This window comes from Equus quagga, chromosome 1, assembly GCF_021613505.1.
Source record: "Equus quagga isolate Etosha38 chromosome 1, UCLA_HA_Equagga_1.0, whole genome shotgun sequence".
NCBI classification, from domain to species: domain Eukaryota; kingdom Metazoa; phylum Chordata; class Mammalia; order Perissodactyla; family Equidae; genus Equus; species Equus quagga.
In genome coordinates this window covers 89,014,612-89,038,498 of record NC_060267.1, presented here as the reverse complement: position 1 = coordinate 89,038,498, position 23,887 = coordinate 89,014,612, and the positions used below count along the sequence as shown (strand labels likewise).

Sequence of the window (23,887 nt, the reverse complement as noted above, 5' to 3'; positions counted from 1 at the left end):
ATGGTATTTTCAAAGTAAATTCACATCATAGCTTGTATACAGTAAGTGCTTACTTTCTTGGATTGCCGAATAATATTGCATTGTATGGATATACCACGTTTTATGTATCCATTCGTCAGTAGATGGACATTTGAGTTGCTTTCACTTTTTTGGCTATTATGAATGCTGCTGTGTACGTTGGCGTACAGGTTTTTGTGTGGGCCTGTGTTTGATTTCTCTTAGATGTATACCTGGGAGTAGAATTGCTGAGTCATACTGTAGCTCTGTGTTTAACCTTTTGAGGAAGTGCTAGACTGTTTTCCAAAGCGGCCGCACCGTTTTACATTCCTACCAGCCGTGCATGAGGGTTCCAATTTCTCTCCATCCTCACCAACACTTGTTATTATCTGTCTTGATTATAGCTATCCTCGTGGGTGTGAATTATAGTTTTGATATGTGTCTCCCTGATAGCTAATGATGTTGAGCATCTTATCATGTGCTTATTGGCCATTCGTATATTTTCTTTAGAGAAATGTCTGTTCAAGATCATTTACCCCTTCTTTAATTGTGTTGTTATTGAGTTGTAAGTGCTCTTTATATAGTATCACTACAAGTTCCTTATATATGATTTGCAAATATTTTCCTTCGTTCGGTGGGTTGTCTTTTCACTTTCTTGAGTGTGTTCTCTGAATCACGAAAAATTTTTTTTTTTTTTCTAAGATTTTATTTTTTCCTTTTTCTCCCCAAAGCCCCCCGGTACATAGTTGTATATTCTTTGTTGTGGATTCTTCTAGTTGTGGCATGCGGGACGCTGCCTCAGCGTGGTTTGATGAGCAGTGCCATGTCCACGCCCAGGATTCGAATCAACGAAACACTGGGCCGCCTGCAGCGGAGCACGCGAACTTAACCACTCGGCCACGGGGCCAGCTCCTGAATCACAAAAAATTCTGGTTTTGGTGATGTTCAGTATAGTTATGTTGTTCTTTTGGCGTTTATACTTCCGGTGTCCCGTGTCTATGAACCGGTTGCCTAGTCCCAGATGATGAAGAGTTACCCTCTAAGAATTTTATAGTCTGAGCTCTTTAACTTATGTCTTTGATCCATTTTAAGTTATTGTATATGATATCAGAAATGGGTCCTACTTCATTCTTTTGCATGTGAATATCTAGTCATCCCAGCAACTTTTGTCAAAAAGACTCTTCTTTCCCCACTGGCACCCTTGTTGAAAATCAGTTGACCATAAATGTAAAGGTTTATTTCAGGTTCTCAATTCTATACCACTGATCTGTGTGTCTGTCCTAATGCCAGAACCACACTTTCTTGATTATTGTGGCTTTGTAGAAGTTTTGCGATCGAGACATGTGAATCCTTTAATTATGTTCTACTTTTTCTAGATTGTTTTGACTGTTCTGGCCCCTTGAGTTTCCGAGGTTTAGGATCAACTTGTCAAATTTTTGTGAGGAAACTAGCTGAGATTTTGATAGGGATTGTGTTGAATTTTTAGATCAATTTGAGAGTATTGTCATTTTAACGATATTAAGTCTTTCAATCCATGACCATGGGCTGTCTTTCCATTGCTTTAGATCTTCTTGAATTTCTTTCAACAATGTTCTGTAGTTTTCCAGAACATATGTTTTGTATTTCTTTTGTTAAATTTATTCCTACAGGGGCCGGCCAGGTGGCGGAGCAGTTAAGTTTGCACGTTCCACTTCTCGGCGGCCCGGGGTTCGCCGGTTCGGATCCTGGGTGCGGACATGGCACCGTTTGGCAAAAGGCATGCTGTGGCAGGCATCCCATGTATAAAGTAGAGGAAGATGGGCATGGATGTTAGCTCAGGGCCAGTCTTCCCCAGCAAAAAGAGGAGGATTGGCAGTAGTTAGCTAAGGGGTAATCTTCCAAAAAAAAAAACAACTTTATTCCTACATATTTTATTCTTTTTGACAGTAATGTAAATGGAATAGTTTCTTCATTTCGTTGTGGGTGTTCACGAGTACAGTCCCCCTGTTAACGATGGGGACGCATTCTGAGAGATGCATTGTTAGGTGATTTCATCTTTATGTGAACATCACGCAGTGTACTTACGCAAACCTAGGTGGTACAGCCTCCTGCACACCTAGGCTGTTCGGTATTAATGTTATGGGACCACCATCGTGTATGCGGTTTGTCATTGACCAAATGTTGTGATGCCATGCATGACTGTATAGTAGTAATTGATTTTTGTGTATTGATCTTGTATCCTGCAACCTTGTTGAGCCTGTGTATTCTAATAGTTGTTAAGTGGATTCCTTAGGAGTTTCTATATACAAGATCAAGTCATTTGTCAATAGAGATTGTTTTATTTCTTCCTTTCCACTACCATGTATTTTTCTCGTTTGTTTGAACTTCATCTTTCTTGTCGTACAGAATGTAAGCTGGTCACTACTGTGGCCCCAGGGCATAGAACAGGGACTGGCACACAGCTGGTGCTCAATTCTATGAGAGAATGAATGAGTGAATGAATGAATAGAGCTGGCATGGCTGGGTCGGTTGATGCCCCAGCCCAGAGATTCCACTCCTGCTGTGGCATCTGCTTCCTGAGGGTCCTTGCCCATATCTGCCGGGGGTTGGAGACTCTCCCTTCCTCCCCCTTGTCTCTAGCCGTGACCTTTTCTGTTTGTCCCCAGTCTTGGGGCTGTGGGACATTGCTGGAGCTCAGCCTCCTGACAAGCTCGGAACATTGTGGTGGCTGAGTCCTTCTAGATCCCCAGTGTCTTCATCAGATGAGACATGTCTCATGGGATCTCCCCAGGCCAGGCCAGTCCCTTGGTCGGCTCACCTCACTGAATGCTCCCAGGCGCCCCGAGTGGCACAGTGAGTGTGGGGCTGTGAGCCCAGGTCTGCCTGACCCAAGTCCTCTTGCCCCTTGTCACAGCCTTGGCAGGACATGGGAGAAGCCATGGTCCTGTCCTCAAAGCCCTGTGGAGCCAGGAGGGAGCTCCGCGTGGATACTCAGCTGGGGGCTTTCATCGGCTGAGTAAATGAGAGTACATTCGCTCCTTGCTCCTGCTTGTCCTTCTGCCTGGAACTGTCTCCCCGCTGGAACTGGCTACTCCCCACTCTTCATTCGGATCTGAGCTTGAGTGTCAACTCCCTGTGGTGACTCACCCCTTCCCCCACCCTCTCCTGGTGACATGGAGTCATCACTGGAGTGACTGTCAAATGTCGGTCTGTGAATCAACTCCATGGCACTGCCCAGTGCCTGGCACATACTTGGCACTCAGAGACATGGGTGGGCGCCTCAGGTCCACAGCAGGGCACTGCTGGCCCCACAACCCCGGTAGATTCTGCCTGCCAGGCTTTTCCAGGCTGTGTGGCCCTGGGACTAAGGTGATGGCTGAGTGCTCTGACTCTCCATTTGGACAGTCCTGGATTCAAATCCTGCTGTGTCAGTCACTGGGGATGTGGCCTTGGGCATCTCCTGGAACCTAAGGGCCGCAGCTGTAGGAGGGAGTGATGCGGAGCCTACCCTCCAAGGTTGCGGAAGAAGCACACGAGCCACATTCAGGAGACGCTCAGCCTGCGCTGACTCTCCCACGCCGAGGCCCCAGTCTGGCAGTTAACCTGAGCTCCTCGTCCCCAGAGTGTGGAGGGGTCACTTCCTCAGCTGTCTGCTTGGCCGTTCCTGTTAGGTGGGATGCGGCTGGAGATGATGTCTCTCATGCCGGCCCCTCCCTTCCTTGGCTGCCCCTTCCTGAGCCGTGGTTCTGCCAGGCAGGCTGTGGGGGGACAGGGAGCTGTGCAGGGGTGCAGCGCTCATCTCTGCCACGTGCTGCTGCCACCCACAGGTCTGCTGAGCCCCCCACAGCGGCTGGGAGTGGCTTGGATGAGCTCCTCCCACGGGCTCCCACTCACTCCCAGGGTGCAAACTGCAGCCCTGTGAAGGGGGTGCTAAATTTTGGGGCTTGGTCGTGCTCCCCGGGCCCAGGAGGAACTCGAGGGACTGGAAGGCCAGCCCGCCAGTTAGTGTCTGGGAAGCTGAGGGCCCCAGGTTGGTGTCTCAGCCCTGGAGTGGGGAGGGCTAAGTGTGTGGCACCCAGAGCCAGGCTGCTTGGGTTCAGGCCCCTGTCCGCTCTGCCCATGGTGGGCCTCGAGCCAGGGTCTTAGCCCAGAGCTCCTGGTTTCTTTGAATGTAGGATTGGGCTAATGATCGTAGCTGCCCCAGGCGGGTGTTGGAAGGGTTGGCGTGATCACAGATCTCTGGCACTTGGAGCAGGCTCCCGGGACGGCTGGTTTTGTAAAGTGCTCTGAGTGGTGCCTGGCACATGGAAGTGCCGTGTGAGCTTTGGCTGTTATTATTATCGTTGTTGTTAATAGTAGTGAAGAAGAAAGCTCTGGAGCTATGCCGCACTGGGCTTAGGGCCAGCTGTTTCCTGGCTGGGTGATCCTGGGCAGTTTACCTAGCCTCAGTCTCTTCATCTGTAAAATGGGCTGGTAGTCCAGCCTGGGAAAACTTTTGAGGGTCACTTGAGATGGCCAGTGGGAACCTGGCTGGTGGGAGGTAATGGCAGTGGAAGGCTCCACCCAAAGCTACGGGGAGGAGGTGGGGGGCAGTGCTGGCAGCAGAGGGAGTGGGCAGCTGCCCGCAGCCTGACCTTAACCTGCCTTGTCTTTTCTCATTTTTGTTACATTTTTTTTGTTTGTTTTTATAACACTTAATGCAAGCACACTCTTGTTATGACAATAGAGTCACTTGGTGATACACAGTGAAAAGTGAGAGCTCCCCCATCCCTGAAGGCAGACCCTGTCCCTGATATAGGGTCCCCAGGTTCCCTGGGCATTGACCTGCCTGCTTGTGCTCCCCTGTCCCCTTGGGCCTACAGGGAGGAGGTACAGGAGAACTGCGTGCGGTGGCGGAAGAGGTTCACCTTCGTGTGTAAGATGAGCGCCAACCCAGCCACCGGCCTGCTGGACCCGTGCATCTTCCGTGTGTCGGTGCGCAAGGTGAGCTGCCTTCCGGCTGGGGCTGCAAGGCCAAGGCCAAGGAATGGGGGTGGGGCCATTGGTCTAGTGGCTTTAGGCCCATCCCCTGACTTTTCCTCCCAGGGAACATGGGATGAGTTGCTCTGCGCCTTTTCCTGTCCTCCTCCCCAGCAGTCATATTTCGGGGGAGTTGGGGAGACACGTGACGGCCCTTGGATTCCCTAGTCACCCTGCTGCTTGTGTCTGTCTCCCTGTGCAGGAGCTGAAAGGCGGGAAGGCTTATTCCAAGGTGAGTGGGGCTGTGTGATGGGGCTGTGTGATGAGGCAGTGGGACAGGCATGAGAGAAGCTTCCAGAAGAACATCCAGGCCCCTCTCTGCCCCAAGCAGGAGATACTCAGCCCTACATGAGATGTATAATTTTTTGGAAATATCTTTACTGACAGTCTTTGCATTTTGCACTTAACATAAAGGCAGCATATGCTTGTTGCAGCACAAGTGGTACACAGGTTCATGGAGTGGAAAGGACAGTTTCCATCCCTCACCCTCCCCAGGCCTCCTCCCCAGATCCCACTGTTGGGATTCGTTAGGGTCTTTCCATACCTTTTAAGAAAAAAATACATATTATTAAATCTATGCTACACATGGAGCAATGAATAAAACGTATGCCTGTGGTTTAGAGAGATGTCAAATGAGCCCCCATCTCTGAACTTGTGTGGCTGTAGACAACAGGATTTTTAAATACACAAAAGGGATTTGTTCTAAACAGATTCTGCAGCGTGGTGTTTTACTTGCCAATACGTCATGGGCATGTTTTCATGTCATCACAAATTTTCTTTTGCTTTCTAACAGTGGCAGTGTCCCATTGTATGGCTGGGTGACCAGTGACTCAGCCAGTCCCCGCTGTTGTACATCTCTCTTGTTGCCAGGTTTTCCCTGCACCCACAGACAGTTCAGTCCTATGCATTGAAACCTTTTCCACTGGGAAAAGTGGCAGAAGACGGCTCTGGAACGGTTACCTTTGGCTTTGAATAAACCTGCTCTGCCCTAAACCCCCTTCTCTGTGGAGACTCGTGGCCCACCCTCTGTGACCCCCGGGAGGTGGCCCAGTGGCAGGGGATGGGCTCCATCAGTCCAGAGGGGAAATGCCTTTGCCTCACCTCACCCTTCGTGGAAGGCCCGAGGGAGGTGCTGCACGGGGCGTGTTCCTTCCCACTGATCAGAGCTCAGGAAGCTCAGCATTCTGGGCTGTGCGCTCTGCCCTGGCCAGGGGCCCTGATGTCCCTCTCCAGAAGCAGAGGGCAGGGGGGCTAGAACTGGGCTGTGGAAGGTGCCGTCAGAGTGGAAATTTCTCTTCCCATTGATTCACATGGGTGAGGACAACTGCCCAGTCAGGAAAGAAAGTGCCAGCAAACAGCCAGAGCATCCCGCCTCCACCCGCAGACATTTCTAGGACACCTAGCACACGTCAGACCTGCCAGGCCCTTCTGGTCTCTAATGAGCCATCCACACGGGCTCAGCTCCCGTTGTACAGAAGAGGAAACTGAGGCCCAGAGAGGTGGTGAGACTTGACGCTCCTCAGACCTAATTTCAAGCGTGGCTCTGCCAGTTGAGCAGTATAGGGCCCTGGGCAAGTCACTTCCCCTCTCTGAACCTTAGTTTCCTTCTCTGAAAATGGGGGCCACTCTGAGCTGATGGCAGGGCTGGGATCTGAACCTGAGTCCCTGATTCTGGCATATGTGCCCCTAAACTCTGCAGTAGAGACTTGTATGCAGCAGGTGCCCAATAAATGTCCCTGGCTGGTTTAGTTGTCCCCCAAGTCCCTAATCCCAGCACCCCTCACCCTGTTTCCCCTCCAGGTCTGGCAGACTTGGCTTCTATCTAAGAGGGCTTCTTAGCTCATAGACCCTGTTCTCACACTTTTTCCTGCTTCCCTCCCCATCCCTTGCTCCTCTCTCTGCATCCAAGGAGTAGCCCACCAGCCCCTCACTCCAGCCTGGGCCAGGGTCTCCTTCTCCCCATGCAGAGTGCCCTCCAACCACCCACCCCCACACCAAGTTCCCACGGGCCTTCCCTCCCCCCTGCCCACTGGCCTGGAGGCTCCCACAGCACAGCCTTGTTTCCCAGGGAACAATGTGTCTGTATCACAGACAACAATGTCCTTTCATCTCAGGCGCTGCCCCGGTGCACACTGGGACATGACACAAAGGGCGCTTTGTGCTGCTCAGGGATGTGAGCTCCTGGCTGTGCCACGTCCATTGGAGCCGCCAACCCAGGCCTCTGTCCTTGGGGGGGGGTGCCTCTGTCCTTGGGTGTTGGTTATGCAACAGTCAGTCTGGGCTGTGGGGCTGTGGGTCGGGCCCCAGGGGCTTTGCCTGCCCCTCCCCCTCCTGCCTCTGCCAAGTTAACCCTTGTGCTGCCAGCCCCGTGCCCACACTGCCTGCAGCCTCCCACACTCTCCTCCATCCCTCCCAGCTGGGCTTTGCCGACTTGAACCTGGCCGAGTTTGCGGGCTCAGGCTCTACGGTGCGCTGCTGCCTGCTGGAAGGATATGACACGAAGAACACTCGCCAGGACAACTCCATCCTCAAGGTATTGGGGCCCTGTTGCCTCCCGCTCCTGCCAAGGGGCGAGGGCAAACCCATTCCTCCTTAGAGTACCCTGGAGGGTTGTTAAAGGTACGGGTTCTCACCCTGGACAGGCGGTGAGAGACGCTGGGAAGATACGGGCCTGGGTCGGGAAACCACCATAGAGGCCTGGGCTTAGCCAGTGGCCTCAGTTTCCCCATCCATAATTAGGGGTCGGAGAGTAGACGCACAGTCTCTCTGGGTTTGGTGAGCACTTTCAGTGAGATCAGCATTGCTGAGTGTTACCTCCTCTTATCTTGTGATGCCTGACAACAGCCCCATGGGTGTGGTGTCTGTTATTTGTCCCAGTTTTGCACAGGAGGGAATTGAGGCACAGAGGTTAGATCATTTGCCTGGGGTCACAAGCAGACCTGGCACTTGACCCCACAGTCCAGCTCCTAACTGTTGCACCATGTGACACAAGGCAGCCTGAGCACCCAGTGGAGCATCAGTGAGCAGAAGAACCTGGCATCTCTCGACCTAGACAGACTGAGCCTGGCTCCTCCGAGGGCCCAGCCACATGCAGGTTTCCGGGGGCCGGGGCAGCTCCCGCCCCAGGCAGCTGACTTGTTGGCCTCTTGGGACAGAGCTATCTGAGCATCCGCTGCCAGTGCCCCTCTCTTCCTTGTTTCCACCCGCTTCCACCTGGCTGAGAAAACAGTCTTGCCCTAACCACACTTCTGAGAGCTGACCCAGTGGGAGCGTGTCATGCCTGGGGCAGACCTGGGCAGGAGGTGGTGGCCAGGGGCTCTGGGTCCTCCTGGACCCTTTGCAGAGGGAACTGGGGGTGCCGGAAAAGCTCCAGGCTAATTGTGGTGGGAGCCCTGAGGCCTTGTAGCCTCACCCCAGTGGCCCCTGCACCCTCAGGCCAGATCAAGGATGCTGGGGCGGGGGCGGTTTCAGATGAGTGGTCTCCATTTTTGTCAGTGGGGTCCTGGGATCTGAGCACTTCTTTCCTACCCCATCACCCTCTGCCTGTCACTCCATCTCAGCCCAGATTTGGGGACCCAAACCTTGCCTTGTGTGGGGCATTGCCAAAATCTTTGCCCAAGTAGATGTTAAATGTCAAATGGTTTCTTGCTTTACTTAATTCAGCAAACTTTCACCAGGCGCCTGCCATCCGTTGTGAACTATGCAAGTGCTCCCAACCATGTCGGGCTCGGTGGACCCCTCCTCACAGAGTGGGCTTTGAGGGCGTCCCTCCTGCCTTCGTCGGGAGCTCTTGCACCCTCTCCCACTCGGGGCCCTGAGACAGAGGGCGCCCCAATAGCTGTAGTCGTGAAGTCACAGCAGGTAGCTTTTGCTGCTCACTCACTCTGCGCCAGGCGCCAACCAGGTGGAGCCTCATCTCACTGCATCCGCTCCACTGTCCCCCGAGGCACGTGTTAGGATCGGTTCTGTCTTCTGCACGAGGAAACTGGGGCTCTTCACCAGGGCCAGCAAGGGGCTGAGTCGGGACCAGAGTCCAAGCCCATCTGAAGCCAGAGCAGGGAGGTGGGGCGCCTGGGCCCGGTGAGTGGACAGGGTGTGGCTGATTCCTCCCTTCATGCAGGTCACTATCGGAATGTTCCTGCTCTCTGGAGACCCATGCTTCAAGACGTGAGTGCTGGTGCAGGCTGTCTGAGGGGCGGGCTCCATCCTGGGCACTGGGGGAGGGCGGACGGGACTCTTCACTCCAGGCTCCCCTGTCTTCATCTGATGCCAAGGATGGGGCACCCCAGTCACAAGCTGTCTGTCCTCCTAAGGCCTCCGTCCACTGCTAAGTCCATCTCCATCCCGGGCCAGGATTCTTCCCTGCAGCTGACGTGTAAGGGTGGTGGGACCAGCAGCAGTGGCAGCAGCAGCACCAACTCCCTGACGGGATCCCGGCCCCCCAAGGCCCGGCCCACCATCCTCAGCTCAGGTACTATTCCCCACCTGCCCGCCCTGCCTCCCCGAAGCAGAATTTAGCTTCGCAGTATCTTCAGGTTCCAGGGGCCCGCTTACTGACTAGAGAGAGGTGGTGGGGTGGTGCTTGCCCCCGTCTGTGCTTCCGTTAGGCAGATGCTGTCTGAGCCCCTCCCGTGTGCTGGGCTCGGTGCTTGGCCCCAGGATCGCAGCAGTGCCCTGGGTCGAGACTGGCGTGGTGTCCTTGGCCTCATGGTCCTCGCGGTCTAGCAGGACAGATACGCATAAGTCAGACAATAAATAAGTCAAACACGTCCACCTACAGATGTGACAAGAGCTGGCTGAGAGAGGCACAGAAGGCGTCCGTCTGGGCCCAGGGAAGGCTCCCTGACTAGGTGGCATTTGAGCTGAATCTCGGGTGTGGGGTGCAGTGTTCTTGGCAGGGGGACATGCTCTGAGCTCTTGCTCTCCCTCCTGCTGAGGGACCTTGTCTGGCCATCTTGCCTCACTGGATCTCAGTGTCCTCCTCTGTCAGATGGAATCAGCAGGAGTAACCACAGCCTGGGTTTGGGGATTAACTGGGCAAACGTGTGTGCCTGGTCTGGCACATAGTACGTACTCTGTGTATTTCCCAGCACTACGTTTCTGTTAAAGTATCTTTATTACTAAATGTTAGAAAAAATTCGAATGAGCCTGAATCTCCAGAGGAGACAGTGTGGCAGTTAGGAGGAGGTGCTGGCACGAGAGGAGGCTCCAGGTGTGCTATGCAGGGTGAGGCAGGGCCCCTGAGGTGAGCCTCGGCCCCTGCACCCCCTCCAGGGGGTGAGCTCAGAGCTGGGAGGCAGACTGCCCCAAGCTAATTAGTGAGCAGCAGGGCACGTGAGGGCCCTCATTTGTGCCACAAGAGCCATTAGGGCTCAGGGCCTCGGGCGGCTCAGCAGATGTTTGCTGGGTGATTCTGCCCCCGGGGGCTGGGAGCAGTGAGGGACCCTCTGCCCTCAAGGGCCAGCTTTACTCCACTCCCATGTTTCCTGCAGATCCAGCAGGTGAGGGCCAGAGCAGAAGCTGGGGTGCTTGCCTGCCTCAGCCTGGGGACCACACTTGGGAATGGGACCGCACAATGGGCTTCCCAGCACCATTGCTCTCTCCAGCTTCAGGGTGGGGATCCCCAGAGGAGCGATCTGGGGACCAGGCCACACCAGCACAGATGATGCCTTTATGCAGAGTAGAAGAGGTGCCCTCCTGGCAGAGTGGGCGCCCCCACATGTCTGTGTAGCTGGCTTTCTGCTCCCCCTCCCCCGACGTGCAGAGAACCTGTTGGGGACTTAAAAGACCACATGGCTTTAGGTGGGGACACGGGCAGGCCTGGGGTCCAGCCTATGGCCTGGCTTTGCTCCTCTCTGAAGAGGGGATGGATGTGTTGACCAGGAGGGCTGGTTGGGGGTACTCACAGGGCCCCGGGGGGTCCCATCGGCTTCCCTTGCACCTCCTGCTGGGGAGTGCTGGAAAGGTTGTTTCAAAGTTGGACTTAGGGGTGACTTGGGCCAGGGTGTCAGCCACTCCACTTCCCCTTATTTGCTCTACTCTAGCTACAATGACCCAAGCTCACTGAGGCCTCAGGGCCTTTGCTTATGCTGTTCCCATTGTCTGGAAGGTTTTTTCCCTGATGCCTTATCTAGCTTGCTCCCTCCCCTGCCTCCTGAAGATCTTGCATTAAGGCTGTCTCCTCAGAGCAGCCTTCCGTGACCCCAGACTGGGTCAGATACCCCGCGTGCACTTCTCCCTGCTCTGCACCACTCAGTGAATTGTGGTTAATTGTGGGTCATTTTTCGTTCCGCATTCTTCTTCCCCACTGGCCTGAGACACCCTGTCTCTTGTTCACAGCAGCCACTCGAGTGCCTTGCACAGAGCTGGTCCCCACCAGATATTTGTGAAGTGAGTGAACCTGGGTTCAGATGGTGAATGGTGGCTTGGGGCAGGTTGCTGCCCTTCTGAACCTCAGTTTTTCAGTCTGTTAAATGGAAATACATATCGTCCTCTCCAACTCCAGATTCAGCGAGAGGACGTGTGAAGGGTGAGGCCAGGCACCACTGGTAACCCCTGCCCCCTCCCTGCCTTCCAGGGGTGCCGGAGGAGCCGGACCAGAACCTGTCCAGCCCCGAGGAGGTGTTCCACTCTGGGCACTCCCGCAACTCCAGCTACGCCAGCCAGCAGTCCAAGATCTCGGGTGAGTGTGCCCGCCCAGCCCTGCACCCTTGGCCTTGCACCTTCCTGGGCTCCCCCATCATGAACCGCCCTGACCGCCCACAGGCTACAGCACGGAGCACTCGCGCTCCTCCAGCCTCTCGGACTTGACACACCGCCGCAACACGTCCACCAGCAGCAGCGCCTCTGGTGGCCTCAGCATGACTGTGGAGGGCCCCGAGGGCAGCGAGCGTGAGCACCGACCCCCCGAGAAGCCGCCGAGGCCGCCCCGGCCCCCGCATCTGTCCGACCGCTCGTTTCGGTGAGTCTCACTGCTCAGTGCTCCTGGAGAACAGATCCCTCCCGATGGCTCCTGAACCTCCACTTCTTTACCTGTAACTCGGGGACAGCAGGGTCCCCGCCTCACAGGGTTGGATGGTGACAGTTCAACCAGCTGATGCTCCTCAAGGGCATTGCCCCGGCCTGGTGGTGCGCATGCCCAGTTAGCGGTTGCTGTGTGGGCTTCAGTGTACCTTAGGTCCCCAGCTCACGCACTGCGTGGCCTCTCAGAACCTCTGTGTCCTCATCTACGGACCCAGCTGATAGCAGCGCATGCTCCGCTAACTGATGTAAGGGTTAAGTGAACACAGCCTGCCCGAGCCTTCACGTGCACATGGAGATCCTGAGTGCTGTGCGTGTGCGCTGTGGTTGTCATTGTTCCTGTTACTGCCCTGACTGTTGTGACTCTGCCCCACCCTGCCCCAGGCGGAAGAAGGACTCGATGGAGAGCCACCCGACCTGGGTGGATGACACGCGGATCGACGCGGATGACATCGTGGAGAAGATCATGCAGAGCCAGGACTTCACGGATGGCAGCAACAGTGAGGGTGAGCTGCCTGCGCCGGGTGGGCTCGTGGGATGGTGCCGCCTGCTCCAGGGGCTCCCTGGCTGCCTCTGCCCCCCCCTCAGCCTCCATCCTCCCTTGTGTCCCCACAGACAGCAACCTCCGGCTGTTCGTGAGCCGTGATGGCTCCACCACGCTGAGTGGGATCCAGTTGGCCAACAGGTAGGGGTGAAGGTTTGGGGGTGGGCACCAGGGTGGCTGTAGGGGGCACAGTGGTGAGAGCAAGTTCTCTGCAGCCCACCGACCTGGCTTTGAATGCCAGTTCTTGTCGCCACAGTGTGATTGGGGCCAGTCACGTCTCTCTGAGCCTCAGTTCCCTCATCTGTCAAATAGTGTGGACCGCATCATCTCACCTGGACACCCGAGACAACCCCCCAGGGTTGGTCCTGAGGATTTCCAGGGTAACCTTTGGAAAGTGCCTGGCACACAGCAGGGGCTTCATACATCTTTATTTTGGGCCCTACTTTTCTTGCTCTTCCTCCTGGATCTGGGAACCCCTAAAAAATGATGACAGTAACTCATTTATTTATTGGACAAATATTTATTGAGCACCAGCTAAGCACCAGGCACTGAGTTGGGCTACAGCGGTGAGCAACACAAATTTCTGCCCTAATGATATTCACAGACGGGTGGGCGGTCGAAGCAAGCTTTGGCCTGAACTCTGCGGTTGGTAGAGTGCTCTCTCAGTCGTCTGTTGACAGCGCGCTTACCGTGTGGCTGGCTTGCTGAGTGAGCGGAGGAGCTTCCCACGTGCAGGGCTGTGCCAAAGGCTTTGCCCCAGGTTCCTGTGGGCTGGGTGGGAAGGTGCCATCTGGGGCCAGAGCGGGAGGAGACAGCTGGGCCCAGGGTCCTGGGACCTGTCCTCTGGCGCTGCTCTGCTGACCCCTGCTGGCCAGGACTCGAAATTGCAGCCACCATCTCGGTGCAGCCTCCTGGGCTGCCCCTGTGTCAGGTGGGCAAGAAGAAAAGAGGGGATCTCTTTGGAGGTTTCTGAACACCCTTCTCTAGCCCTCTCTGAAGATGAGGAGACTGGGGTTCGGGGCAGGGAAGAGCCAATCTATTTGACATCAAGGCATAGCAGAGCAGCAAGCCAAGCCCCAAATGTCCATGTACCCCTGGGTGGGCATGGCCTCAGCTGGGAGAAAAGCTGATCAGGCTCCCCAACCATCTGCCTCTTAGCAAGCCCCATAATCCCTCTGAGTCTCAGTTTCTTCATCTGTCAAGTGGGGTGAGGCACAGTCCCTCCCTGCCAGGGTTGCTGTGAGGATGGGTGCAGCACAGCCCGGTGTGTAAGCCGCTGATGCCCAGGAATGGCTTAGGCCAGCTCTGCGATCGCACAGACTCTGGTGCTTACCATCTCTGTCACCCTGGGCAAGTGACTCAACTTCTCTGAGCCTCAGTTTCCCCCTCTGCATAATGGAGCCAGTTAACAGTACCTGCTTGTGAAGTACTAGGAATGGCCTAGCCCAAAGAGCATCAGAGAGAACGAGCTGACCTGTCTCTCTCCCACAGGGTCTCCTCTGGGGTGTACGAGCCGGTCGTGATTGAAAGCCATTGAGGAGCGGGTGTTCAGGCTGGAGAAGGGCCCTGCCTTGTGGGCGGCCAGACCCGTGTCATTCCACGAGGGACCTTCCCCATCGGATCACCATCCGCACCGCATCTCATCTGTGCCTCCTTCATGCACTCCAGCCCCATTCCTGCCCCACAGCATCATTCCATTGTCCTCTCATCCATGCCGGGAGCCTCCTGGCCTGCCAGGGCCCGGGCACCACTGTGAATATTCTCCTCTGAACCACTAGAGGGCAGGACACATGGGCCCATGAGGCAGGTGGGCAAGAAAGATGGCCAGGACTGGCCCGAGGGAGACTGCCCTGGCCCCTTGGCAAGGACCTGCAGCAGCTCCTACGCACGCGAACATGCTTGTGGCCAAGGGGCTTCTTGCCCTGTGTCCCAGCCCACTCCAGGAGCACTGGCTCAACGATGCCCTGGCAAGGCCTTGCTCCACTGCCCCCGTCCTTGGGGGGCCAGTCCACCCCCAGAATCCTGCCACCGTGGCCCTCTGACTGCTTAGTGTTTCAGCCGTCCCTTCCCTATGTCCTGGGGGACCCGCTGGCGGCCTCCTCCTGGGAGTCAAGACCTCAGACCCCACCTACACTCCAGACTGAGACCCTCTCCCCCAACGAATGTTCTCCTGCTGCCCTGGCAGCCTGCACTTTGCACATGCTCGTCTCCAGCACAGCCCCACTGGCCCCGCCTGCCCTTCCTCTGAGCCCTTCCCAAGAATTCCTGGGCGCTGCCTGCTGTGCAGCCAGCGGCCCAGCTCTAGCCACCCGGCTGGACCCGGGCATTGCCTCTCCTCCCACCTGTTAGCTCCAGCTCAAGCCTGACCCATGCTGAGAAAGGGGGTGCTCCTCTGCCCAGGGCTGGGTCCTGAGCAGCTGGTTTCCCATAGGAAGCCAGGGAAGGTGCCTCCCAAGCCCTTGGAGGTCAGGGGCCTGGTTGGGCTGGGCTTAGCAAGCCAAGCCCCCTTTCTCCCCCTCAGGGTCAGCTGGCCAGGCCAGGGCCGATGCTGGAGAGGCAGGTGAGCTGTGACTAGACTAGCCTGGAGCTGGCTTCCTGGCCAGAAAAGCCCCAGCCCTTCTCTGAAAGCATCCCTCTCTCTGGGCAAGGGAGAGGCGGGTCCTTTAGGGGGGTGTTCCCAGCGGGGAGCAGTCTGGCCCTGCCTCCTGTCCTGCCCCCCACCCCTCGCTAAAGCCTCTGCTCTCGGCACTTTCCCCCCTGGTCCTCATTACTGGCTTGAAGGTGGGTCCTGGCTGCCAGCCAGCCAGTCCCTGGACAGACCTCCCCCCGCTGCTCTTAAGTTTCTCTCATTTTGTATAAACCCAGCAGGCTGGTGTTTACTTTGCCCTATACTTTGCTTTCTTTCCTTTTTTTCTTTTCTCTCTTTTACTCCTTTTTTTTTTTTTTTTTTTTTTTTAGCGTTCACAGTTTGATATTTTCTCCTTCCCCGGATGAGGGGAGGTGGTTCTGTTCTCTGCCCTACCTGCTGGCTGGGTCCCAGCAGGGCTGGGGATCTGGATGGGGGGCCAGTATCCTGGTTCTCTCTCTGGTAGGGGTGCAGTGGGGTGGGGCTGTCCTCCCCAGGCTGGGAGCGGTCCTTGCCCTTCTGCGTTAGCTTGCAGTTGGAGTCTTGGTCTTGGAACCTCCTGGCATTGGGACCAGAGCATTTGTAGGATTTTTGTTGTCGTCATCGTTTTTAATCACCTGAGTCTTTTAGAAAATGAATGTTAGAGGTGCCCACTGAGGCAGGTTGGAGCATTTGCCCTGGCTGGAGAAGCCTCTGGTCAGCTCGTCGGGTCCCTTCCTGCCCCACAGACACCTGGCACTTTGAAAGGGAGTTGGCTGCACTGTATGCAGATGAAGTGACCCCTGGAAGATGGGAGAGCACTGCCCTTCCCTTTGTGTCTGCATGACCTCAGTCCACTGGGGAGGTGCCTTTGGGGTGCATTCGAAGTTCTGGTGCATTAGGCATAAAACAGCTGGCTTTGGTGTTGGGGAGACTCCCCGAAACCAGGAACCCCAGCCCCACCCTAGGCGAGGTCTGAACTTGACAGTCACCCAGAAGGAAACAGAGCCTGCTACATTCTCCCATGCCAGGCCCTGGGCCAGGGTAACTGGACTGAGAGTTCGGCCACAACCCAATTAATGCTGGCTGGAGCCGGAGTCCCGGAGTCTTGGCCTCATCCCCACGTGGGAGCCCTTTCTTCGGTTCTCTGGTCCCCTCAAGCTCAGTGAATTCCCACCAGGCGCCCACAGCTCCTGGACTTGAAATTCTATATATATATAGAGAGAGAATATATTAGAGATATTTTTGGAAAGGAATTGGTCTATGCAATGCCCGTTTGGAATCTTCCTGAAAGACAGTTTAACGTTTTTATTAGAAGATTTAAAAAAAAAAATGTCTACAATATTTTTAGGTTTTTTTTTTTTCGGGTCACCCCACAATCTGACCACATGGCATGATCTGCCAGGACGGAGAATGTCCATGTTTTCCTCTCTTTAGGGAGGTGAGTAGGGAGATGGGGGGGAGGGGAGGTCCTTTGTTTTTCTTTTTAAAATTCCCCTTCTTTCTAACAGAATGTTGTCACCACCAACCCTACCCTCGATTCAGTGGGCTGTGTTTGTGTATCTGTGTCTGCTTCTGTTGTAGAAAATAACATTGTAAGGGGAAATCAGCCTAGTATCAGTGTCTTGGTTTGGGGGAAGAAATTAAATGTTGCAGTTTTTGTTTGTTATGGCATGTTGGTTTTTTGTTTGTTTTACTGAATTGACTTCGGGGTCAAGGACTGCGGCAGAAGGAATCCAGATGGATAAGCTGACAATTCTGGGGGTGGGAAGATGTAGGTGGCCAGGTTCTCCACGTCCTGGGTGCGGTCACAATTACTACTACCTTTATTACTCCAGATTTCTTGGGAGGAAACTGAGGCCCGGAAGGGCAGTTTCTCGTCAGTCTCACGCGTAGTAAGTGGCAGCTCTGACGTCAGAGCCCAAGTCCTAACTGCTGCTCTGCGGACCTCCCCAGCAGTCAGGTGGCCTCTGAGGAGCATGCCTTAGGGCAGCTGACTGTGCCTCAGTTTTCGCAGCTGCAAACGGGGTGGTGGGTCAAATGAGAAAGTGTGGGTACAGCCTGAGCTTTGGGAGGTGCTGAGGGTTTCCCCAGCCTCTTTAGAGCCCCCGGGCGGCATTTCTCCAGGCCTAGGCCCCTCGCTCCCTGCCCCCGACTCAAGTTAGAGGAGCCAGAAGCTTAGCCAAGCTCTGGGAAAGCCTGTCACCCGGGGCCTTTAAGGAGCCCAGGAGTGGCAGGAAGCCTCTGTGGCTTTGGACAGGCCAGAAAGGACCAGACTAGCAGGCCTAGTCCCTGCTGCAGCACTGTGGTACCCCCACCCCTACTCGGGGCTGCTGCTCCTCCTGGCCCCTGCGAACCCTGGCGGCTGCTTCTCAGTCTGTCCGTCTGTTCCGTGCACACCTGGGGAGGGAAAAGTTGGCTCTCGGCTGAGGCCAAAGGCTGTTCTGAGAAAGAGGGAAGGAATTGGCCTGTAGGCCAAACAGGGTTGCTCCTTTGGAACACAGTAATGCCAAGTGAAAAATCAGTATACAAAATAGTAGGGAGAAAAAATGGTCGCTTCCATCAGCTTCAGGAGGGCAGTCCCTATAGTTAGAGATGGACTCAGAGGACCCAAGGAGACAGATGCTGCCAGCAAGAGCAAACCATGCTAGGTTCAGACCCCCCTCCCCCTGCCTCCCAAGTGGAGAGAGCAAGCTGAGCCTCCACACAACCCCTCAGGAGGCCTGGAGTCCCTGGACGCTATACTCTAGCATTCCAGGATCGAGAAACATCACAGAATCTTAAAGCTTGCTGGGTGATTGAAAGCACCTTTGTGCCAAGCCCCATTCTAGGCACTGAGGACACAGCAGTGACCACAGACCCTATCCTCAGGGAGCTCAGTCAGGTGGGCCAGAACAGCAAGTAAATCAGCTAACGAAAATGCGGGGACAAGTGTCCTTAGGGAGACATGCTTGGGGCTGTGGAGCACTGACGAGGGAACCCTGGCCCAGCTGCGAAGGTCACTTCCCTGGGATGCATGGCATCCCAGTGAGACCTGATGGGTGAGGAGCAGCCAGCCCCTCGAGCTGTGGGAAGACCGTTCCAGACGCCGGAGCCGGAGGAGACGCGAAAGGAGATCAGGCCCAAGCTCCCTTTGCTCTCAGAGGAAAGGGCCTCCAAGCCTGGGGAGGGGCCTGAACAAGCGGCCAGTCCCAAGATCTGTCTAGGCTGTTGCCTGGGCTGCCGCGTCACCCAGGACCCCAGAGGCAGCCGGTGAGGGCAGGGAGGGTCACTCCGGCCTCATCCGTGCAGTGAAGAGGGGACACCCGGAAGGGTCGCCAGGGAAGCCAGGCGATGGTAAGAGGGCGCCCCTCTCACAGCCAATCGAAATCCTCCCCATCCCTGCGGGCTCGGGCACCCCTCCTCCTTCCACCCCAGGAACATTCTCTCCACTGTCCCCTCAACAGACAAATTAGGGCATCCGGACGAGGAAGTAGGACCCCCGGATCAGGGTTTCGGCTTCGCCACTGAGTCGAGTTGTGATCTCCTGCAAGTCCTGGCCCCTCTCTGAGCCTCAATTTTCAGATGGGACTTCCGACCCCCACCTCCATCCCCCTCTGGCTTTCGGACTCTGGAATATTTAAAGATCGGTGGGGTTTTTTTTGGAGCGAGTTAGACAGGATTGAAACCACAAGTGCCAATCAGTCTGGGTTCCCAACTCCGTCCCCTTCCCTCCGGAGATTTAGGAACACAATTCCATTGGGAGACTACATTTCCCGACATGCAAAGGCGAAGGCGGTGCCTACCTGTTTGGGTAACGTAGTCCTGGGCCGGCCTAAGGACTACGACTCCCAGCGTGCCCCGCGGCACAAGGCCAGAAGGGCCCGGATCCAGAACCGGACGTGGCTTGCGGCTCTGGTGCTGGAGGGCGGGTGAGATGGTGAGCTTGGGGCCGAGTGCTGGCGTTCGGGGGCGTTTAGGGGTGGGGTCCCGGGTCTGTTCAGGAGCCAGGGCTTAGGCAGTCGGAACCGGAATTGTTCCCCCGTCGGTCCGTTGTACGGATGAGAACGCCGAGGGGCGGCACTCTCTCTCCCAGCGGAGAAACTGATCCTAGTCAGTCGCGTCAGACACGTCAGTTGAGTGAACGGGAAGCTTAGAGCGTAATCAGGCTGCGACGCCCGCCTCTGTTAGTGCCCCTGGATGGAGAGTCACTTCGTCAGATGAGCCCTCCCTTTTCTCCAGGCCACGGGGACAGACCAGGTGGTGGGACTCGGGCTCGTCGCCGTTAGCCTGATCATCTTCACCTACTACACCGCCTGGGTGATTCTCTTGGTACGTGTGCTTGCCCCGCCCTCTCTCAGCTTCTCCCATCCCTGGATCTTGAAGCCGACTCCTGGCATCATTTAAGCAGCTGCTGTGTGACAGGCACTGTGCTAGTGCCTGCATATCTCGTGAAAGCTCCAGACCAGCGCTATGGGGAAGACGCTAGTGGCGTCCCCGTTTTATAAATCAGGCTGAGGCTCAGGGAGGAGGGTCGGGCCCAAGGTGGCATCGTTAACCGCTACACTGTAAGCCCTGTTCCTGATTTGCTTTGCCTTTGATGGGAGTTCTAGTCCTTCTGGTTATCCCGCTGGCTTCTGGGCATGACGAGTGCTAATGGATTTTGTTGAGAGCCTGTAGCCTTTTTTTCTTGTGGGAAAACTTGTTGATTACTGCTTAAGAAGTGCAGTGTTCTCAGAAGGCAAAATCCTGCAGAACTTGGTATCCTTTGGAGAAAATATTAGTAAAGAAAACCTTGGAGCCCAGATTGGGAATCACTCAAGGATTCCTCAGGTACCTTTGCCCCTGCGACGCTGTAAGGGCCTTAGGGCAAGTCCTTTGCCTTCTGTTCACTGCCAGGTCCCCTGCACCAACTTAGGGTGGGCACCAGACAAGTGCTCAGTAACAACTATTAAATAAATGAAGTAGGGAAGCAAACCAGGGCACCCAAAATGCCGTCATCTTAAAGAAAAGCAAATGCTGCCCCGTGCTTTGAATGGGGTCAGCCCCTGAGATGGAGGAGGTGGGATGCTTGGGCTTGGGGGCTTGGCAAGGCGAGGATGCTCATCAGAGCTCTGCCCTCGGTGGCAGCCATTCATCGACAGCCAGCATGTCATCCACAAGTATTTCCTGCCCCGAGCCTATGCTGTTGCCATCCCACTGGCCGCCGGCCTCCTGCTGCTCCTGTTTGTGGGTAAGTCATCACTCCCCCACCCTGGGCAGAGTGTCTGGGGGTCCCCATGACCCTCTCCCACCCCTGAACGTGCTGCCACACTTTGGCACTTGCTGTACATCTGCTTGAGGCTCCTTGTCCCCAACTCACCCCCTGGGGTGTTCTTGTTCCCCCTCAGGGCTGCAAGTCAGTCTCCCATGCCTCAGGCTCACTGGACTCGAACGGGATGTCTCCTTTCTTCCTGCTCCCTCTACCACTGCCATCCTCACTGCTCACACCTCAATCACCTCTCACCCCCTTGTCACCCTGGCTCATGATTCCTGCATCTCTCTGTCTCCCGTGGTTTAGTGGGTGGGCTTCCCCGGGGCGGGGACTGTGGCTTCATCATTACCCTGTCCTCAGCTCCCAGCACAGGCCTGGCCTGAGGTTCCTGGCACTGAGTGGCTCAAGAAAGTATGTGCTGAGTCAACAATCCGATAACTAGATGAGGGGTGGGTGGGGGGTGATGGGTGTTGGGTGGGCAGGTAGGTAGGTGAACAGGTGGTGGATGAGTAGATGGCTAGTTGGGTGGATCTTGTTCCCCATAGAGTCTGAAACACCAAATACAGCAAATTGCCTGCGGTAGGCACTCAGTTGGTGTTTGTTGAATGAATGTAGGTGGATGTGTGGCTTGATGAATGACCAGGGAGATGACCAGGTGGCCTGGAGGGTGGTTGGGTAGGTGCTTGGCCCTGCGTGTGGGTCACTCCACCATGCTGTGCCCTGCTCAGGCCTCCCGGCAGCCTCGAGCCCGAATCTGACCTGGCCTTTCTGGTCTGTTTATTCCAGGAGTGTTCATCATTTATGTGCTGCTGAAGAACCAGAAGGTGACCAAAAAGACTCAGTGAAGGCCCAGCGGGGATGAGGCTGCAGCCCCCTCTCTGCCTCCCCTCCAGGGCAGGGCCCAAAGGTGGGGCCCCGCAGGACCGGTCCAGGTACTGCAGCCCCCTCAAGCCTGGCTGCCCTGCACACAGCCCTGTGTGCTGGAGCTGTTCAGGACTCACCCCGACTCACCAGAGCCCCTGCTCACACTGCCAGAAGCCAGGAGGGACGAGTACGTGGAAGTCTCCCTCTCACCCACTCCGGCTCAGGGCCTGAAAGATGCTGGTCCTTCCCACCCTGCCTTCAGACTCCCTGTCACTTTTTCCTCTGGGTTCTCCCCTCTTGCCTCAGTTTCCCTCCTGTCACATGCTGATGTTGGACTTAGCAGGTTCTGAGGCAGCACGTGACCTATCCCCACATGTCCTGCTGACCTCTCTCCACATGTCCTGCTTCTCCCCGAAGGCAGCTTTCCCGGTCTAACAAGCCCCAGACCCCACAAGGACTTCCGGACCTGGAGAGCCTAGGAGGAGGACTGACAGGCCCCAGGACCACCTCCAGGCCTCAGGGCGCATTAGGGTGGCCACACCGGGCCCCCAAACCAACTGCTCCTCATGGAGGCCAGCCCCCTAGCCCCAGTGCTGGCCTACTGGGGAGGCCTGAACAATAAACATTGATGTTGTGTTCGTGTCTGTGTCATCCCTGACCAGGGGAGCCGGGCCGCTTGGGGGCTGGAGCTGGGCTGGGAGCCAGCCCCTGCGTTGGTCGCAGGTTGGGAGACCCTGGTTCATGCAGTGAGTGAGGGTGCCTGAGGTGGCTCGTGGATCATTCCTATGCTTGACCCGGGATAAAACAGGGCCCAGGACAGATATGGTTCTGGCCCAGTGCAGCTCACGGCTGGGGAGTGGGTAGAGGCGTGGTGATCTGCCAGACATCACATTAGCCTCCCCCGTGCCAGCCCAGCCAGCAGGCACTAGTATTTTACACACCTAAAGGCCAGTCCCCTAAAGTGCAAACCTGTTGTCCATCTCTTGTCCCCAGCAGCCCACTTTGGCGTGGCTCTGAGCAGTGAGGGCTGCTCACTGAGCCAGCGCAGGGCTGGTTCCACTGTGTTCGGGTTTACTGATCTGGCACAGGCCCCAGCCCCCAGCAATCCCACTGTGCCCTTCTGGGCAGCCAGGTCTCCCATTCACAGTGCCCAGTGTACACCTCCATCCGCCACAGCTTGATGGTCACTCTGCCTCCAGTTAGCAGAGGGGTCTCCGTCAGAGAACAGAGGCCAACTGCAGGTACACCTGCCCTGCCCTCGCCTGCCCCACCCTCTCCGTGTCCTCCAGACCCCGCAGAGCTGCCCACCTGGGCTCTGGGTCCTGTCCTTCCCCTGCTATAGCAGGCACCTCATGTCACTGATGATGCCCCTCTCATGGGAACAGCCGCTGCTTCTCCCAGTATGCTCCAGGCTCCCACATAAAGGACCGTCCATCAGCCCAGTAATTCTGCCCAAGTCCCTCCCTGTCCCCTTCACAGCTGGACTTCCAAGGAGGGCATCCACACCTGCTGCCTGCACTTCTCACCTCCGCTGTGCTCAGCATCTCTCCAGGAAGTCTGCACCCACTGAGACCACCAGTGCACGTGTCCTTGACCCCTCTGCCACATTTGGCCTGTGACCTTCCCCCGGATGCACCTTCCCACATGCTCTCTGGGTGTCTGTGGTGACCCGTTCTCCTCCTTCATGTCTCTCCCACTCCAGCTCCTCTGTTCTGCCATGAGAAGGTAGGCCCTCAGGTCACAGGCCGCCTCACCTCATACTCTTCCTAGGTAACTTCATCCCTACCCAGGCTCACCTCCAGCCCAGCCCTTTCCTGTGCTCCGATGCATTGCACATGCACCAGTCGCCCACCTGATGTCCTCATTGGGTGCTGTAATGACATCTCAAATTCATCCTTTCATGAGCTGAATTCTCAGACTTCACCCAAGTCTGGCCCTCATGCCCTGCCCCCTCTCATGACTGGCATCGTCCTGTGTCCCTGACCCCAGCCTGACACACATCGCTGACCCTGGCTTTCCTCTCCTAGCCCCATCCCCGAAATTCCGAATCCTGTCAATTCTCCCGTTTTCTCACTGCCCCTCCCCCCAGTAGTCACGTTCCTGATGCAAAGCCACCATCCTCCGCCCTGAGTTAGCAAAGCTTCCTCACTGCCCTCCCCCTGCCCACTCTGGCCCCCTCCAATCTGACAATGCACGACAACCAGTGCCTTTTGAAAACACGTGAGCATCTTTCTCACACACATAAAATGCCCCTCCGGGTTTCCACCCTCTCTCGACCATGGCCTACAGGAACCTGCATGCTCACTCGCTCACTGTCTCCTTCTCTCTCCAGCCACGCTGGTCTTTCTTTGCCTGGAACTCACCAAAACCCTTTGCACATCCTAAATCAGTTCAGCATATACTTATAGAACATTGGTTTGTGCCAGGCACTGAGTCAGGAAACCAGCCTGGCGTGGTTCCTATCCTGGCACTCCTTTTCTAGGGGAGAGATGGAAGAAACAAACAAGTGAACAAGACAGTCTCATTGTTAAGAGTGATGACAAAAATAAAGCAAGACGATGTGATCAAGAATGAGGGGAGGGATGCTTAGAGTCGGGTGAGGCGATAAGATGGAATAAGGCAAATG

The 23,887-nt window shown here is 55.8% G+C and overlaps 2 protein-coding genes across 2 annotated transcripts in view; both read left to right on the top strand.

Moving 5' to 3' along the window:
- EEIG1 (estrogen-induced osteoclastogenesis regulator 1) overlaps positions 1 to 16,833 on the top strand; it is a 35,636-nt gene extending 18,803 nt beyond the window's left edge. The window contains exons 2-11 of the mRNA XM_046659144.1: positions 4,839 to 4,959; positions 5,198 to 5,227; positions 7,412 to 7,528; positions 9,116 to 9,162; positions 9,309 to 9,466; positions 11,573 to 11,677; positions 11,761 to 11,956; positions 12,400 to 12,521; positions 12,631 to 12,700; positions 14,051 to 16,833. Of these exons, the coding sequence (XP_046515100.1) occupies positions 4,839 to 4,959; positions 5,198 to 5,227; positions 7,412 to 7,528; positions 9,116 to 9,162; positions 9,309 to 9,466; positions 11,573 to 11,677; positions 11,761 to 11,956; positions 12,400 to 12,521; positions 12,631 to 12,700; positions 14,051 to 14,096 (1,012 nt within the window). The 3' untranslated portion in view covers positions 14,097 to 16,833. The remainder of the gene's footprint in view (positions 1 to 4,838; positions 4,960 to 5,197; positions 5,228 to 7,411; positions 7,529 to 9,115; positions 9,163 to 9,308; positions 9,467 to 11,572; positions 11,678 to 11,760; positions 11,957 to 12,399; positions 12,522 to 12,630; positions 12,701 to 14,050) is intronic.
- A 2,176-nt stretch (positions 16,834 to 19,009) lies between these two features.
- DPM2 (dolichyl-phosphate mannosyltransferase subunit 2, regulatory) lies at positions 19,010 to 21,899 on the top strand. The gene is made up of 4 exons (XM_046659154.1): positions 19,010 to 19,083; positions 19,386 to 19,475; positions 20,274 to 20,376; positions 21,184 to 21,899. Exons 1-4 carry the CDS (start codon positions 19,081 to 19,083, stop codon positions 21,240 to 21,242), a joined length of 255 nt encoding a protein of 84 aa, XP_046515110.1. The 5' UTR covers positions 19,010 to 19,080; the 3' UTR covers positions 21,243 to 21,899.
- The last annotated feature ends 1,988 nt before the right edge of the window (positions 21,900 to 23,887 follow it).